The 17539-nt window shown below is 49.5% G+C and overlaps 1 protein-coding gene across 25 annotated transcripts; it reads left to right on the forward strand.

Moving 5' to 3' along the window:
- Positions 1 to 891: 891 nt before the first annotated feature.
- On the forward strand, positions 892 to 16015 carry SF1 (splicing factor 1). Of its 25 annotated transcripts, none has more exons than XM_079104204.1 (14): positions 892 to 1637; positions 2906 to 3034; positions 6524 to 6599; positions 9617 to 9769; positions 9959 to 10048; positions 10394 to 10577; positions 10850 to 10965; positions 11066 to 11173; positions 12367 to 12547; positions 12808 to 13081; positions 13398 to 13457; positions 13567 to 13746; positions 14486 to 14690; positions 15122 to 16015. In XM_079104204.1, exons 1-14 carry the CDS (start codon positions 1259 to 1261, stop codon positions 15249 to 15251), a joined length of 2265 nt encoding a protein of 754 aa, XP_078960330.1. In that variant the 5' UTR covers positions 892 to 1258; the 3' UTR covers positions 15252 to 16015. The 25 variants fall into 25 exon arrangements, with proteins under 25 accessions (XP_078960330.1, XP_078960314.1, XP_078960320.1 ...); XM_079104205.1 differs by having other exon boundaries at positions 896 to 1289; XM_079104188.1 differs by having other exon boundaries at positions 14486 to 16015.
- The last annotated feature ends 1524 nt before the right edge of the window (positions 16016 to 17539 follow it).

Consider the following 17539-nt stretch of genomic DNA (forward strand, 5'->3'; position numbering starts at 1 on the left):
ATAATGACTTTTAATCTGCCCTATGCGGCAATCCGCACCCCCCCCCCCCCCCCGCCTATCATCCTTGACTTTTGCATACAATTTTAATTTTTGGTTATAAAGAATACCTTCTGTCCTTGTCATCTCTCCGCCCCACCCCACCTTTACTTACTTCCTGGTACTAGGGATTGAACCCAAGCGCGCTTTATCACTGTGCTGCATTCACGGCCCTTTTAGTTTTGGGACAGCGTCTCGCTAAGTGGCCGAGACTGGCCTTGAGGTTGTGATCCTCCTGCCTCAGCCTCTCAAGTAGTTAGGATTACAGAAGTGCGCCACCACGCCTGGCTCAGACATTGTTCTGAATCCTTCAGTAAGGGCACCCTATTTTATAGCTCTTTTGGGACACTTTTAATTTTTTCATGGAAAACAGGAAGTCCCTTCCTTCTGCGGCGTCAACGGGTCCGGCTTGCCAACGAGCCTGCCCCTCCCCCGCTCGGGCCCCACGATTCCTGGTTACCACAGGATCAAGGAGTGACGTCACTTAAGGCTTCCGCTCCAGACCAGTGGAGGGAGGAGCGGAGAGGCCGCTTTGCCCTGATATACGCGTGCGCACTCCCTGCCCCACCCCTCCCCCGCCGCAACTCTCGTTCCGACCCGGGCTTTTCCGCCGCGACTTCTTGTCTAATCCCAGCGTAACTGCTCCCTGGGGGAGGAGAGTAGAGAGAGGGAGAAAAAGAGAGAGAGAGAGGCTGGAAGTAGAGTCGGCCAATCACACGACACTACGAGGCAAACGAGGTTGATTGACTCCCTCACCTGCAGCCAATGAGAGCATTCTCCGCCCTACGTCACAGAGTTTGCTCCATCCTATCCCCTCTTTTCTGGCCTGCGAGCTCAGTCCGCGCAGTAACAAATGAAGTGCGCGCTGCGACACCTCCCAGCCCACCGGGGTTCGCCGCCATTTCCTCGCCTGGCCTAACGGTTCGGCCAATCGCAGCGCGCATCGAGAAGGACTAGCGCTCCGCCAATCGGAGGCCGCCGGCTTCGACCCCTTGCCTCCGCCCGGCCCAATCCAGGCCGCGGCCCCGCGGCCCCCAGCCCGCCCCCGCGGCCCCTCTCTCCTCCCTCTTTGTGCGTCTCGCGCCGCCGCCGCCCGCCGCGTGAGAGGACGGGCTCCGCGCGCTCCTCGGCAGCGTAGTCGGGTCCCCTCCCCCCGGAAGGTTCGCGAAGGAGAAGCCGCCGCCGAGGAAGAGCGCCTCCGGTGCCGGTCCCCGGGGGCGCCATGGCGACCGGAGCGAACGCCACGCCGCTGGGTAAGCTGGGGCCCGCCGGCCTCCCCCCGCTTCCCGGGCCCAAAGGGGGCTTCGATCCGGGGCCTCCGCCCGCGCCTGGGGCGGGGCTGCTGGCGCCCGGGCCGCCGGCGCCCCCGGGCGCGATGGGGGCCCTGACCGCGGCCTTCCCCTTCGCGGCGCTGCCGCCGCCACCGCCGCCACCGCCCCCCCCGCCTCCCCAGCAGCCGCCGCCGCCGCCACCGCCGCCGTCCCCTGGCGCCTCGTACCCGCCGCCGCAGCCGCCCCCCGCGCCGTCGCTCTACCAGCGCGTGTCGCCGCCGCAGCCGCCGCGTCAGGACCAGCAGCCGGGCCCGGCCGGCGGCGGAGGAGGTGAGTCGGGCCGACAGCGCGAGAGGCGTCGCGCGGACCGGCCCGGCCGGCGGAGGGGCGCGCTGCGGCGGCGACGGCGGCTGCACGCGGCAGGGACGCGCGCGCGCTCACGGGAGGCCCGGGCGGAGGCGCCCCAGGGTGCGCGCGGCCTGGTTCACGGGGCCTCGAGCGCGCATGCGCGATGGGGAGGGCTTGGCGGGGAGAGGAAGGGCGGGAGGCGCGCAGGCGCAGCTTGGCGGCAGCTCAAATCTGAGGACCCGGGGTCCGCGCACCTGTGCCCTCCGGGCCGCTGGTGCAGGGTGTAGGGGTGAAGGCCGGGGAGGGGTTCACTGACGACGTGGAGCAGCTCCCATTCTGGTCTTAGAGGAATCTTAGAGGGAAACAAACAACAAGAGTCTCTGCTTTTACGATAAACTGGATTTTCACTAATATGGGAGAGGTTGGAAGGCTTCAGGTGGTGATTGGGCCCGATCTTTTTTGGCACTTGATCTCCCTTTATTTGTCCTAGAGATTTCTCAGTCTGATCAGTTTCTCCCTTACAAATATTTTTTAAGGCTTTCTCTCTGGGCATGTGCCCTTAGGAAGTACACTTACCACGTGGTAAACGCAGGGAAATGCCTGTGTATCGGAGAATGAGAATTTGGCGACTATCTGTGTCGTTTTGTTGTATTTTTGGTATGTCATTTAAGAGTTCAGATCTTGTCTGCCTAACTGGCCAGGAAAATTGAATGCTAGTGTGGGCTGCAGATTTTTCCTGTGAAAAAAAGTCAGGTCTTTTCATTTAGTAGTTTGAGTTTGGTTGTGCTCTGATCTCTTTTTAGAAAGGTGTTTGGGGTAGGGGGAGGTAGAGGTGGGAAGAGCCAGCAGTTCTCTTTGTAGACTGAGCCTTCAGTCTTGTTTCTGTGGTGCCATTAGTTGTTTGTGAATGATAGTGTGTACGTTCATAATACTTTACATGGAACCTGGGTTCCATGCCCATCACTGGAAAAAAAGAGTTGTTCAAATGCTTTACAGAGTTGTTCTAGACACAAATTTAAATGTGAAATATCAGCTTTCCTGACCCAGACTCAAGTACCCTTGTAGTGACCATGTTTTCATCTCTGACCTCTGAGGTTCGTTTTTTCATTCTTTGCCATTTAAATCTTAGGTTGAGTTCTCAGTTTCACAGTGTGCTGACATTCTGCATGATATCCTAAGGATCCTGAACTGCCTGTTGGTAATACTCTGCTGGTTTATATTTGTACCTGATGGTCTTTGTCTGCCTTTAGACTTCCCAAGTAAGAAGCGGAAACGGAGCAGATGGAACCAAGATACAATGGAACAGAAGACAGTGATTCCAGGAATGCCTACAGTTATTCCCCCTGGACTTACTCGGGAACAAGAAAGAGCTTATATAGGTAAATACACGTTCTGTATCCAAGCGCATTTTTAGGTGATTATTTATTCTGAGTGTTCTGTCGAAAGTACTATAGTTTATTATTATTATTGAGACAAGATATGGTCAGGTGTATGCTAATGACTTTGGCATAATCTCAGGTATTGCTCAGTAAGTGCTGCATTTGTAGTTCCTTGTTTTGGTCTGTTGATAACAGCAGTGTTCTCCACGAGTGCCAGGAAGGTAGAGGGCCCCATTTAGGAATGAGAATAGTCCCCAGTATAGCAGCCCACCCTTTTCAGCTGCTGTTCATTGCCAGTTGATGAGGTGAGTGTCTTGTCTGCCTCTCTGGACAGGCCCCAGTGGAGAACACTGCAGGTATTGTAAAATCAAGTACCTTTTTCACAGCATGGCCTTTCACCATAATTTCATATTCCTCCCTTTCCCTAAAATGTGGTTTTACTTTTTATAGGTTCTTTCTGAAAGGAAAAAAAAAAATTTTTTTTTGAACAGTGTTTCTTGACAGTGTGTTTACAGTTCACCCCTTTTTACCATTTTGTTGAACTTAACCTTCCCTTCAGCATCTTCTGGTTTGGTCTCTGGAGAGCTGTCTTAAGATGAAGGCTCTTGTATTTACTACTAAAGAACTCTGCTGGGAAGGGGATATTGCTTGATACATAGCATAAAATGGTAGCTTTTCCCCCTGTGAGATTTCAAGAGTGACTATCCACAGTGGGATTAAAACTAATCTCCAAATTACTTTAAGAAAATAATGCAAGGTCTGATGTAGTCTTTCTGTTTATATACTTGTCTAACTGTCTCAGAAAGTACACTTCGTAACATTTCCTACTAATCAAGTAAACGTCTGTCCTGCCCACTCACCCCCTTTGGAGGAAATTAGGGCAAAGACCTCCTGGGCTTTTTGAGCCTGTGGCCTTCCTAAAAAAGCTTCAAGGCCATCACGGTCTTAATTTTAGAGAGGGTTTTGATTTTGTGGCTTTTATATTATTGGGGGGAGGGTGTTTTGTTTTTGGTACTAGGAGCATTCTGCTTCTGAACTATACCCCAAGCCTTTTCTTTAACTTTAATTACTATTATTTTTGGTATTGGGGATTGAACCCGGGGGCACCGTACCTCTCAGCCACTTCCCACCCCTTCACCTCTTTTATTTTTTTAAGTATTTTTTTTTAGTTATCAGTAGACCTTTATTTTTATTTATATGTGGTGCCGAGAATCAAACCCAGTGCATCACACATGCTAGGCTGTCGCTGTACCATTGAGCTACAACCCCAGTTCTTGGCCCTTTTAAATTTTTATTTAGAGATGAGGTCTTTCTGAGTTACTTAGGGCCTCACTAAATTGCTGAGACTGGCCTTGATCTTCCTGCCTCAGTCTCAGTCTCCTGAGTCATTGGTTATTACAGATGTGCACCACTGTGTCCTTTTTTTTTTTTTTTTTTAGATGTTGATGGACATTTATTTAAATTTATTAAGTGTGATGGTAAGGATGGAACCCAGTACCTCACACATGCCAGGCAAGCCCTCTACCTCTGAGCCACAAACACAGCCCTCTGCCCATGTTCTTTATTTATTTTGAGACAGTCTCACTAAGTTGGAGAGACTGATTTTGAACTTAAAATCCTCCTGCCTCAGCCTCTTGAGTTGCTGGAGTCTTAGGTGTATGCCACCATACCTAGTGATTGTTGAGAATTTGGAGGTATTGGAATTCTGTATGTGTGATTTGAGGGTTTAATCCAGGGGTGCTTTACCACCCCCAGGCCCTTTTGAGAGGGGGTAAATTGACCTTGATCCTCCTTGATCTTCCTGCCTTGTCTTCACTAGTTGGGATTATAGGTGGTCTATCTCCTTTTTCACAGTACTACTAATACTTTCCCCACTGCTCCTGTCTACTCCATCCCACCCACTGTGTCTTATTAGACCAGCGTGGGACTTCACAACCTTGTGAAATGCCTCTAGTGGAGTCATATCACAAGAATATAAGCAGACTTGAAAATGGGGACAACAGACTCATTCTTTACAACTTCATTTCTCTCTCTGTTGGCCTCATTAATGCACTGAGCCCTAAGGGCCGTTTATAGCCATCATCAAAGTACAGATAGAATCCAAGCAGAGACTGGTACAGATCTCTGATCCGTGGATGATAGCAACCCTTTTTTAATTTAATTTCACTATCAACTATTTACTCAGATCAATACTTATACCCCCACAGTCCAGTAAGAGGACTGCCACATACTTGACTGTGAAGTCAAAAGTGTACAGCACGGAGGAACTTGCAGAGCCATGTGTCTCACTCATCTTCTGTCTCTTATGGTACACAGTGTCTTTCTTGTCCAGAATGCCCCTAATATTGTCTCTTGTGTTAATGGATTTTCATTTCTTCAGAGGTTCAGTACAAGGGTGTGGTATATACCCCTGTGGGATGTACTTACAATTAGAAGGTATCTGGGGTTAGATGTACATTAATCCTATCTGGGAGCCAACTCAACTTTAATCCGACCCACTTAGCCTTGCCCCTGTTTGAGGTTGCTGCAAAGGTAAGAAAAAGGTGATTGATTAGCCTGTTGAAGAAAGCCCTCTGGCTCTGCAGTTCCCATTATTTTGGAAAATCAACCGTGTAACATTTCCCTGGATTCTCTGGCAACTTTTGTGAAACCCTCATCTCTCTCTTTCGTGTACAGCCTCAGGTTCAAGGCCTGAGGGCCTCATGTATTCTCCTTGATCCACACTTTGCATCTTCTGCATACCTACTCTCTACATTAATAGCGGGTCTGAAAATAAACTAGCACTTTATGCCTACTGGTTTATGAAGATAAAACATGGTTTTCCATTTAATATTTGCATAAAAACTGCAGGTATTGGGAGACCCTTACTAGTGCAGGTCTGGATGTGCAGAAAGTATATGTATAAATCGATTTAAGGTGTCAAGTTGGTTATTGAATGTATTTGTTCAGAAATTTTAAACCTGGTCTTATGAAATGATCTTTGCTCAACTGGTATTTTTCTTTGTCCCATGTTAATTGGGTCTCACTTTGGGCTATGTTTAATATTTAACAAAGAAAAATAAACTTTGCAAGTCGTGCCCTCAAGTAATTTGATGGGAACCAGGTAACGGTGATGTCAGACAATTGGTATTGGCTTTGGGTGCCAATTGTAATAGTAAGCAAGTGTTGGTGGGGAGGGAGAGGTGAACACCTCCTGATAATTGTTTTGATGTAAGCCTTAGTGAACAGTCTATTGCTAACCCCTCTTCCAACAAACGGTTTGCTTCCTTAAGTGAGAACCATTTTGAAGTGAAAAATAACCTATAGATGTAAGTGGACTCCTGCCGATAGGTGGTTGGGGGTTTTTGCCTCAATGTGTTCACTGATCAATCAATCGTCCCTTTCAAAGTCTCCGAGTTCTTCATGCTTGTTGTTGAGATTTGAGATGTTTTTTGGTAACATTGTCTTTTTTCCATCCTTTTTTTTCTTTCCTAACCTGGTTTCTTCCAGTGCAACTGCAGATAGAAGACCTGACTCGTAAACTGCGCACAGGAGACCTGGGCATCCCCCCTAACCCTGAGGACAGGTTGGGAAACAGTTTTAACCAGCTGACAGTAACGCTTTTACCTTTTTCTCAATACATTTTACTGGTGGCAACATTGTGTCAGTTCAATATAAAATCCTAGTTAAAGAGACTGGTGGTCTGACCACTCTGGGGACTAGGGTTTAATTAGTAAATGTATGTGGTGAGTCAACAGTTAGAAAATTGGAATTTTAACTAAAAAGAATAAAAAGTTACAGGAAAATGGACAACTGGTTTCCAATTGGTAAGCATCTAGGTTTAACCTGATTTACCCACCCTAGGGACAGTGAGAGGTGGCCATTAACCTGCCTTTTCAGTGCCTGCTTTGGCTGCAAGTCCAGGGTATAGTTTTTCTCACAGGTACATGATGCAGGGGTTAAGAGTATTTTTGAGCATCACTGAATTTAAGCGTGGCAGAAACTTAGACCAGCTCATTGCTACAGTATTCCTGCTCAAGGTTTTGAGGTGGTTTTAAAATTAGGTGAGATTTCTAACCAATTTCCTTCACTGCCAATTAATTTTCAGCCTTGGCCATTGCCTGGGGGTTTTGGGAGGGGCCAGTATATTCTCACCTGTTTTGGGAAGGCAAGCAACCAATCCTAAATTACTTTTTTTCCCCCTTTTTCTTTTTTTTAAAGGGAATGTGGGCCTCAAACAGCTGTGGTCATGTCATTTCAGTTTATAATTTTCTCTCACCTCGAAAAAGTAGAGTATGTGAGGGAGATGAACTTTTTAAACTGAAATTTTATTGGCTGATTGATCTTTGAACAGCTAAAATCTGATCATTTAATAAGATAGTAAATCTTCCTCTCACTGAAATACCTTAGTGCATGCAGCGTACTTTAAAAGGTTTGCTTTAGAAAGTAGTGTTTTTGGCTTTTGTTACCCAGTGTGGCTCATTCAGTCAGGAAGATGATGTCATGACTTTACAAGTCACTCATAACGCATCTTTCTGCTGCCTTTTGCCAGGAAACAAATTAACTTCATTATTTCTCCATGTTGACTCTTTAATTTTACTTAATAAATTTGTTGTATTTTTGCCTGTATTTTGGTTGGAAGATTGTGTTATGCTTTATTTCTTTTTGAAGATTTTTTCTTTTTCTTTTTTTTTTTTTTTTTTTTAATTTACATTGTAGGTTATAGACCACAACTGTTTAGTGCCTTTTTGGCCTTTTTCCCTTTAATAATATGTCTACAGGTTACAGGCAATTCCTCTAAAGATTGAGTTTTTAACAAACCTCTTTGCTTCCTGGAGAACTGGGATTAGAATTTAGTTGATGTGCCCGATGCCTGTTCAGGTGAAGAAGTCCATTCAGTCTAACCTTTAGATCATTAGCTTTTGCCTTTCACTTCCATGATTTGGGGAGAGGTTAAACTTGTGAGGTGTTTAAATGGCCAATTTGGTACTGGTACATCTTGTTCTGGTGATAAGCCAGAAATGCTCAATTCTAGACAGCCGTGGGGTGGGCATAGAAATGTCAAACATGTTAGAAATAAAACCAGAGTAGGGTTTTTCTTCCCTTGCACTTACTTAGTTTTGAAAAAGGCTCTAATGCCTGATTGGTTTTGCTTTTGAGCCCAGGTTGGAAGGAAATGCATGAGTTTCTTACTTTAATAAGATTATTTCTTAAGGTATATCTCAAAGTTAAGCCACTTTATATGCTATTTTCATGTTACTTAACTTGCACAGTTAAAAGTGTTTTTAAATCTCTTGTAGACTTTAATGTGTAAGATGATAGTCTAATGAGCTGGGGTATGTTTGCCTGTGTTCACTTTCACCGGATTGTGCTAACAGTTTATGCAAATGCTAGAAACGGAGGTGTCATTTAGCCGTCATTAGCCATGAACAAACCTGACCTTTTATTCCATCGTGTGTGTGATGTGGTATGACATGGTTACCTTTAGGCTGAAGACAGTGGGAGCAGCCGAGTTCAGTCCTTGCTCTCCATCTAGGCAAGGTTCTCTCAACTAAACCAAGGGTGTAGGAGTCTGGACTACTTTCAGGATGTTTTTTTAATAACCTGATACACATGGTCTTTCCCTTCTTGCAGCTGCTACTAAATTTTCATACAGAATATCAAGCTATGGTCCTTTTTGTAATCTTAACTCAGAATTCTAGGAGTGTAACTTCTCTTTTTTTATTACCGCAAAATCCAGCTGTGGTAAACTGACCATTTTATCATTACTATTTTTTTGCTTGTAGCATCAGCATTTTATTCCTTAAAAAATGAGAGAGAATAATCTGCTTTCTGGACTTGTAAACTCTGGCGGAGAATCATAGGTTTCCCCCTTGCTGTTGACAGGTTTAGACCCTAGACAAGTATTTGACCAAATCTGCATTTGCAGCCTCTCGCAGAAGCTGCTTTAGCACTTTAACGGTTTTCTCCATCCAGACTCCCCACCTCGAACAGCCAGAAACAGGTTGTCTCCTGGGCCTTGGACACAGCCAGCCAGGCCATTGAAGGAAAAGCAGAGACGAAGCCTTGAATCATCTCTCTCCATTGTGGGGGCCAAGTAGCTGCAATAGCTTGAGTCCCAGCTGCTTTGGTGAAAGAGCTCGTGTTCACTATGTGTCAGGGGTACAGATGCTCTTCCTGATAGGCATGAGCTCTCCAAGAGATAACGTTTCACCTAAACTCGGGTTTCTGTGGTTAATCAAGTTGGGATATTATATTTTTTTTCCCAAATGAAAGAAAATTCATATTTGGCAAGAAGATTCCTGAGGATGATACTGTCCTTGCCACTTAGAGTCCAAAGATTTCCCCCAAAGTACAGACTCCCCCTGGCATCACTTTTAGAAACCACCTTTTTTTTCCTTTCTCACACACACCCCAGTCCCCCTAATGCTAAGCCAGCGTCCATTTCCCCATTCCACACGATCTCGAGTAGCACACGTTATGGTCGGTTCCTCCGAAGAGTGTTAGGGTCTGAGAGGCAGAGGGGCTGGGGAAGACTGTTATAGTCCATGTGGGAATGAGGGAAGTAGGGACAGAGCAGTAACGGGGGTCTGTTTCCCACAGGTCCCCTTCCCCTGAGCCCATCTACAATAGTGAGGGGAAGCGGCTTAACACCCGAGAGTTCCGTACCCGCAAAAAGCTGGAAGAGGAGCGGCACAACCTCATCACAGAGATGGTTGCCCTCAACCCTGATTTCAAGCCACCTGCAGATTACAAGTAAGCAGGGGACCAGGTCCCTTGGGATAAGATCACATGCCTATCAAATGTGACCTGCTGGGGCTGTTTTGGTACTACTCACCTCTTGTCCAGAATCATCCATGAGTAGTACATGGTGCTGGTGATTAGTTCTAGAAAGTATTTGTCCTCTGGAAACATACAGAGTTGGTGACAGTCTTTCTTCCATAGACCTCCAGCAACACGTGTGAGTGATAAAGTAATGATCCCTCAAGATGAGTATCCAGAAATCAACTTCGTTGGGCTACTAATTGGGCCCAGGTGAGTAGTTACTAGCCTTTGGGGTATGGAATTCCTTAGAGCCTCTGAGATGTGTCTTCTTGTGCCTAATTGGAGCACCATTCATTGGCTTTGTTTTGTTAAGATGTTGTTGGCTTTGGCTGAACTCTTTCTGTGAGAAACCTTGTCAATATTCCCTTTTTATTGCAGAGAAGTAAAATCCTCACATTTGCTGTGACGAGCTTTAACTTAGAGGCCACAGAGTTCTCAGTGGGAAAGTCTAATTCCCTGTAGTTGTAGTTTTCCATCAGTTTTCTCCCAGCCCAGCCTCCCCTGTTGAGTTTGCACTTGGGTATTGAGTACAAATGAAATCCTTTCTGCTTCTAGAGGGAACACCCTGAAGAACATTGAGAAGGAGTGCAACGCCAAGATCATGATCCGGGGGAAAGGATCTGTGAAAGAAGGGAAAGTTGGGCGCAAAGATGGCCAGATGTTGCCAGGGGAAGACGAGCCTCTTCATGCCCTGGTCACTGCCAATACAATGGAGAATGTTAAAAAGGCCGTAGAACAGGTGAGTGATGAGTCCAGAAAGGAAACCTCTTCCCAGCAATCTAGGTGGCGGCCTAGGGTCGGAGGCAGCTACTACTGTGTGTGTGTGTATATTGGGGACTGAATCCAGGGGCACTTCACCGCTGAGCTAAGCCGTCAGCACTTTTTATTTTGTGATAGGATCTCACTGAGTTGCTTAGGGCCTTGCTAAGTTGTTGGGGCTGATCTCAGCCTCCTCCTGAGTTACTGGGATTACAGGTATGCATGACTAACTTCTCATTGTGTCTTCACTAGATCAGAAACATCCTGAAACAAGGTATTGAGACCCCAGAGGACCAGAATGACCTACGGAAGATGCAGCTTCGAGAGTTGGCTCGCTTGAATGGTACCCTTCGGGAAGATGATAACAGGTAATGAATGATTAGTTTAGAAGAGTGTGCAGAGACCTGAAGAACCTGTGGAAGTGGAGAGGTTGTCCACAGCCTTTGAGTTGATTTCTCTTCTCAACAGAATCTTAAGACCCTGGCAGAGCTCAGAGACCCGCAGCATTACCAATACTACAGTGTGTACCAAGTGTGGAGGAGCTGGCCACATTGCTTCAGATTGCAAGTTCCAAAGGTGAGGGACTAGCTAGCTATTCTGGGGGTTTCCTGGTAACCAGTGACATAAAAGATAGTTCTCTTTAGCACATGGTTGGGTGTTGGTTAATCTCATGCATCCAAGAGAAGTATCCTTCCTGTGGATATGTCCAGTGATGGTGTGGTTGAAAAACTGAGGAGGATTAGAAACAACCTTATAGAACATCCCTATTTTATTATTTGTTTTGTGTCCACAAAAATCAGAAGGTTTCTATTCTGATTATTAGTATTTTTTGTTTGTTTTGGTACTAGGGATTGAATCTCGGGGAAAATTTTATCACTGAACTACATCCCCAGTCCCTTTATTTTCTTATTTTTGAGACAGGGTCTTGCTAAGTTGCTTAGGCTGGCCTCAAACTTGCCATCCTCCTGCCTCAGCCTCCCAAGTCACTGGGATTATAGGTGTATGCCACCAGGCCCAGATTGGTTATTAATGTTTTCACTGGGACTCAGTATTAGTTTACTGCCTTTGTTGCTCAAAGATTTGTTTGAAGCTAGCATAGTGACTCAGGAGGCTGAGGCAGGCTCAAGTTCATGGCTCAAAGCACCTTAGTGAGATCCTGCCTCAGAATTTAAAAACATGATTGAGGTTGTAACTCAGTGGTAGAGCACTTGTCTAGCATGTGTGAGGCACTGGGTTCAATCCTCAGCATCACATAAAAATAAAGGCATTGTGGCATTGTGTCCATCTACAAATGGGGAGGGGGAAAAATATGTATATATATATATATATATATATATATATATAAACTGACTATAGAATTTGACCATTTATAAATCAGCCCTTGACACCAGCATTTTCCTATTCTGGAGGCAAATCCCTAAGGCTTTGTTAAGATGGTTTTTCTGGCAGTTGTTCCAGTCTTGAATAGGTTTTTTCCCCTCACAGTAGAAAAGTAGGATTTGATGAAACTTGAGAGACGTGGTGGGGACCTGTGCTCTTGTGACTGGCAAGGGCCTAATGCTTCCTCGCTGGTTCTCTTGGCCCAGGCCTCTGCTGTGGCAGACTCTGGTAAGCTACTTGCAGAACTGGCCTGAACCAAAGAGCTGGTGGAACTGTTTATGCCCAGTAAGAGGTTAGAAAGAAGTGGTGACCGAACTCTTAAAACTGTATATTGAGATTTCTCAGAATCAGAGCTTTCCCCTTCTCTATGTCCTGCACCCCAACTTCAGGCCTGGAGACCCCCAGTCAGCTCAGGATAAAGCACGGATGGATAAAGAATATTTGTCCCTGATGGCTGAACTCGGAGAAGCCCCTGTCCCAGCATCTGTGGGCTCCACCTCAGGGCCTGCTACCACACCCCTGGCCAGTGCACCCCGGCCTGCTGCTCCCGCCAACAACCCGCCTCCACCGGTGAGCCTTAGGAGGGTTCTCTTGGTCTCGCTCCCCTGGTCTCTTCCTCAGAGACTGGATGCTATGGCCAAGAGCTTTGGGTGGAGCTGAGTGATGGACATAGGTGGCAACACTGTTCTTCTGGAATGTCTGGCCAGTGTGGGACTTCTTACTTTGAGAGGACCCTGTACTTGTATCCTGGTCCTGTGGCATTGCTAGAAGGACAGTGTTGCCATCAGGGGGAGCAGGCAGGGACGTTGGCGGGAAATGCTCTCACATAGTCTCTCATGTCCACCACCCAGAGCCGCCCACCCTGGATGAATTCTGGCCCGTCAGAGAGTCGGCCTTATCATGGCATGCATGGAGGTGGTCCTGGTGGGCCTGGAGGTGGCCCCCACAGCTTCCCACACCCATTACCCAGCCTGACAGGTGGGCATGGTGGACATCCCATGCAGCACAACCCAAATGGACCCCCACCCCCTTGGATGCAGCCACCGCCACCACCGATGAACCAGGGCCCCCACCCACCTGGGCACCATGGCCCTCCTCCAATGGGTAAGTAAGTGTCAGACCAGAAACCTTGGGGCTCTGGGATAAGCAAAGGGACCTGAAAGCAGCTCTCTCAGTGGCTTGCCAGTGCACTGGGCCTGCTAGCCTTGCCAAGTCTTGGGTTCTAGAAGGAGCAGACTCCATCTGAATTAAGAAGTGCCTTATGCATGGGGAGGCCCAGCACTGCCTCTGTATCAGGACTCTCAGAACTGCTCTCATGAGGGTAGCGATTCAAGCTGTGTGACCGAGGAAGATGTTGGGGGGTGTCTTCCCTGGCTGGTTCAAAAGTCCTGCTAAGTCCCTGCTCTTTCCTTCCATCAAGATCAGTACCTGGGAAGTACGCCTGTGGGCTCTGGGGTCTATCGCCTGCATCAAGGAAAAGGTAATACTGTCTGCTTGCTGTGGGTCTCCACCCAGGTCTGGGAGTGAGCGGGCTTTGACCCAGGTTCCCTCCTTACCAAAGGCCTCACCCTTCTTTGTCCTACCTGTAGGTATGATGCCGCCGCCGCCTATGGGCATGATGCCACCGCCGCCGCCGCCTCCCAGTGGGCAGCCCCCGCCCCCTCCCTCTGGTCCTCTTCCCCCATGGCAGCAGCAGCAGCAGCAGCCTCCGCCACCCCCTCCGCCCAGCAGCAGTATGGCTTCCAGTACCCCCTTGCCATGGCAGCAAAGTGAGTGCACTATTTTGGGCTCGTGGGGGTGGGTGGGACAGGGTTGGGGTTTAGAGCAGTAGGGCCTGGTAGCTCACACACCTTGGGATGAGACTTGGTCTCTGCTGGGGAGTTGGGAGGCAGAAACAGAAGGGGCCACCTGGCCTGGGGTGTCTTGGTGAGGAAAGCTGATGTTTGGTGTGGCTGTGTCTGGGGAGAGATCTGTGGGGTCTGGAGGGGAGCCTGCAGTTGTAGGTAGGGTACCAGAGGTCCAGGCTCCCGCCAGCTGAGTGAACTGCTGGCTGGCAGGCCTCGTGCATAGGGCCAGAGTGGGAAGGTGCATGCTTGCTCTGGACGGGGCTGTGACTGGGCCTGAGAGACTGCAGAGATGGGACTGGGCAGCGGGGAGAGAGCAGCTGTGGCCTTGAGGTTGAATGTGCCGTTCGGTGGTGGCGGCGGCTGGGCGGAGGGACGTCAGAGCCGGTTCTTGTGTCTGGTACTTTCCCCTCAGCCCCTACAGGGGCATTGGTGACAAAGGGCTTATGCCGTTAAGCCCAGAGACCTCGAGGCTGACCCCAGGGTAGTCCTGCCCACCCCTCCACTCCCCATCACCAGGACAGCCCTGCCCGCCCGCCCCCCACCACCGTACCGCATGCCAAGCAAGGAGCAGGCGCCCCTCGCCCCCATCCCAAGGCAGCAGCCGCAGAGAGCCGCGGTGTGCCCCCCGCGCGTGTGACCTTGGGCTTCTTTACCACCCCAGATACGACGACTACCACCACGAGCGCTGGCACAGGGTCCATCCCGCCATGGCAACAGCAGCAGGCGGCTGCCGCAGCTTCTCCAGGAGCCCCTCAGATGCAAGGCAACCCCACTATGGTGCCCCTGCCCCCCGGGGTCCAGCCGCCTCTGCCGCCCGGGGCCCCTCCCCCTCCGCCGCCTCCGCCACCTGGTTCCGCCGGCATGATGTATGCCCCGCCCCCTCCTCCTCCGCCTCCCATGGACCCTTCTAACTTTGTCACCATGATGGGCATGGGGGTGGCGGGCATGCCGCCCTTCGGGATGCCTCCAGCTCCCCCACCGCCTCCACCACAGAACTAGACTCGTTTTTTAAGAAAATATATATTATATATAGAGAGAATTGGTCTCGTTTAAACACACGCCGAACCTCACCATATGGAGCCAGACATTGGGACGCACGCATGTGATTGTGTGTGCACGCATGTGTGTGTGTGCACGCACCGGGCTGGGCCAAGCGACTGAGGACTCGCTTGGGAAGGGGCAGGATATAGTAGGGGCGCCAGCTTGGGCTCTCCTGGCGCCCCGTAGCATCGAGTGTCTTCTTTGTCTTTCTCTCCTCACCCAACTCCCTTTGCCTCTCCCCAAACCGGGCCGCCAGGATCCCTCCCCGCAGCGGCGATGGCCCGAGCCATGAGAGTGAGGACTTTCCGCGCCCATTGGTGACCCTTCCAGGCAGACAGCCTCAGCAGCGCCCCTGGTGGACAGGATGGTTCGGCAAAGCAGCCTGAGTTATTTTTGTGGACGGAATCGGAACACGCTGGCTCCATATCGTGAAATTTTTATTAATTTTTTCTTTTTCCTTTGTTATTTCCTTATCTCTTCCTTTCTTCAGACTCCGTCCAAGGAGATGCTCTCCCCGGTCTTCTGCTGCAATTAGAATCCTTCCCTTCTCTCCATTCCTCCTCCTCCTCCCCCTGCCAAGGAGAGGGGAGCAAATGGTTTTTAGGCCCAGGCTTTGACTATTAATGTTAGGCCAGTGGGGGTGTCCTTTGGTTCTAAGTATTTCAGGGGGCCATGGCTACCCCTAAAAAATGTTTGTCTTAAATTTTTGAGTAGCGGGTTTATCTCTGCCACCTTGTCAGAGAGACATGTGAGGTTGCCAAGGGTGGCTTTCCACACGCAACCTGCACTTCTGCCTGCAGTAGGGACACAGCCGAAGCCACCTTGGCTGGCCTGACAGCCATGCTCCCCAACCACCTAGGCTGCCACAGAATCCATTTGTTCCTCTCCTCCCTGGAAGGCTTCCTCTTTTATTTTAATCCCAAATATCTGAATGTGTTGCGGTGTCTGGGGTATGAGCCCCCTGTTCTCTGTTCTGCTTCTTTCCCGCCCCTCCCTTCTTCATGGAGTGATTATGTTGACAATAATGTGTAACGCGCGTTCTCTTCACTGGTTTACCTACAGAAATTTCTCTGGGCTTTTTTTCGGTGTTTGATCCAACACTGCACTAAAGGGGGGGTGTTCCGTTGAATAAAAGAGCAGTGTGGTTTTCTGGGTCTGTTTCTTTATTTTCTTTTAACCCTCTGCCTGCACCCACAGTAGCCCCAGAGTTGCTGGGCCACGTTTGTGCTCAGCACCAGGCCCCGGTTCCCCCTTCTGGAGTGAAGCCATGGGACATTAATTAAGGAAGCCTTCCACCTGCTCCCTGCGTGGCTGAGCCACCGGGAATGGAGCCGGGTGTGTGGCCCCTCCATCTCGTTCTTGTTTGTACTCATGTATCGAGAACATGGCTCACCCCACATCCCTCTAGTTTGTCCTTTGGAAGGCCTTTCCCTGGCGCTTGGACCCCCATATTTACTGAGCTCCAGTGGTGACTTGTGCCTGCAAGCTGGCACCTGACTAAGACCCTGGGCCTGGGGAGCCATCAGCACTAAAGGTCAAGCCAGCTAATCCTGCCTGTCAGGCACAGTAGCTAAAATTAAAACCGCCAAGTGGCTTTTTTTTCTTTCTCTGCTGGTGGCTCGCGGCCTCCGGCACTGTAGGCTTGGGAGCGGTGGGGGCAAGATGGTGCCCCACCTTGTGCTTTGTCAGCACCTCTTTGCAGAGGGTGTTAGTCGGCTGTTTCTTTGTCTGGGGCTGTTGATGGTACCTGTTGTGGCATCAGAAAAATCTAAGTCCACGAGGTAGTGAGGTTCTTGGCCAGCCTCTGCTGCTGTTTCTTGGCTGTGCCACCCCTGGGAAAGAGCCACCTTGGAGCTGGGCTGCTCTCCAGCTTTGAGCTGAGGCTGGCTGGCTGCTTGTTTCCTGGAGCAGAGCGGGCCATCTGGGCCTGTCCAGGGTGCTTGTGCTCAGCCAGGGGCTGTAGGCCTTGAGCACTGTGAAGCAGGCGGGGGCGAGGGGCCTCCCTAACTGAGCCCTGAGCTAGACGAGGGTGGACCTTTGTTCTTAACTGACAGGAGCTGGGGCAGGCAGGGCCTTGGAGCCCAGCTACCCTTTTTGACCTTGGCTTTACCTCGTTGCTTCCCCCACAGGCTTGGTTTCCCTGGTGGGCTCATTGGGCGGTTAATTAGCTCTTTGAAGCTCTGGAAGCAGCAAAGTGGCGCTCTGTGGGTTTTAGAAATGAAATCAATAAATGACTTAACCACAGCCGGGCTATCTCCTCCGCCTCTTCCCTGGGGCCAGCACATTCCTGTGCTCCCTCTCTGCCCCCAGCCCACAGCTTTTAAGGTTTTGGAGAGTTAACAGCGGCTGAAAAGGCACCGTCCAAACACTGCCTGGTGGCAGGCACCTGCCACAGTGGCAGCGTTGGGGAAGGTGGAAAGGCTTCTCTGCCCGCCTTAACACTACCTTGGGTGCAAAGGTGGCCCCCTGTCCTGTTGTGATAGGGCTGTGCCCACACAGTTCCAGTTTCTGCTGCTGCAGCATTGAGTGTCCCCACCCCTTGAACTTGGCCAGGGGCATGCCAGTCGGGAAAGGTCAGTGTGAGGGCTCTGTTACTGAGACTCAGCCAGACACTGCAGAAACCCAAGATTGGTCCAGGGAGGGAGGCCGAGTTTCTGCTTAGAAACTTCATGAT

Source organism: Sciurus vulgaris (genome assembly GCF_902686455.1).
Source record: "Sciurus vulgaris genome assembly, chromosome: 11".
NCBI classification, from domain to species: domain Eukaryota; kingdom Metazoa; phylum Chordata; class Mammalia; order Rodentia; family Sciuridae; genus Sciurus; species Sciurus vulgaris.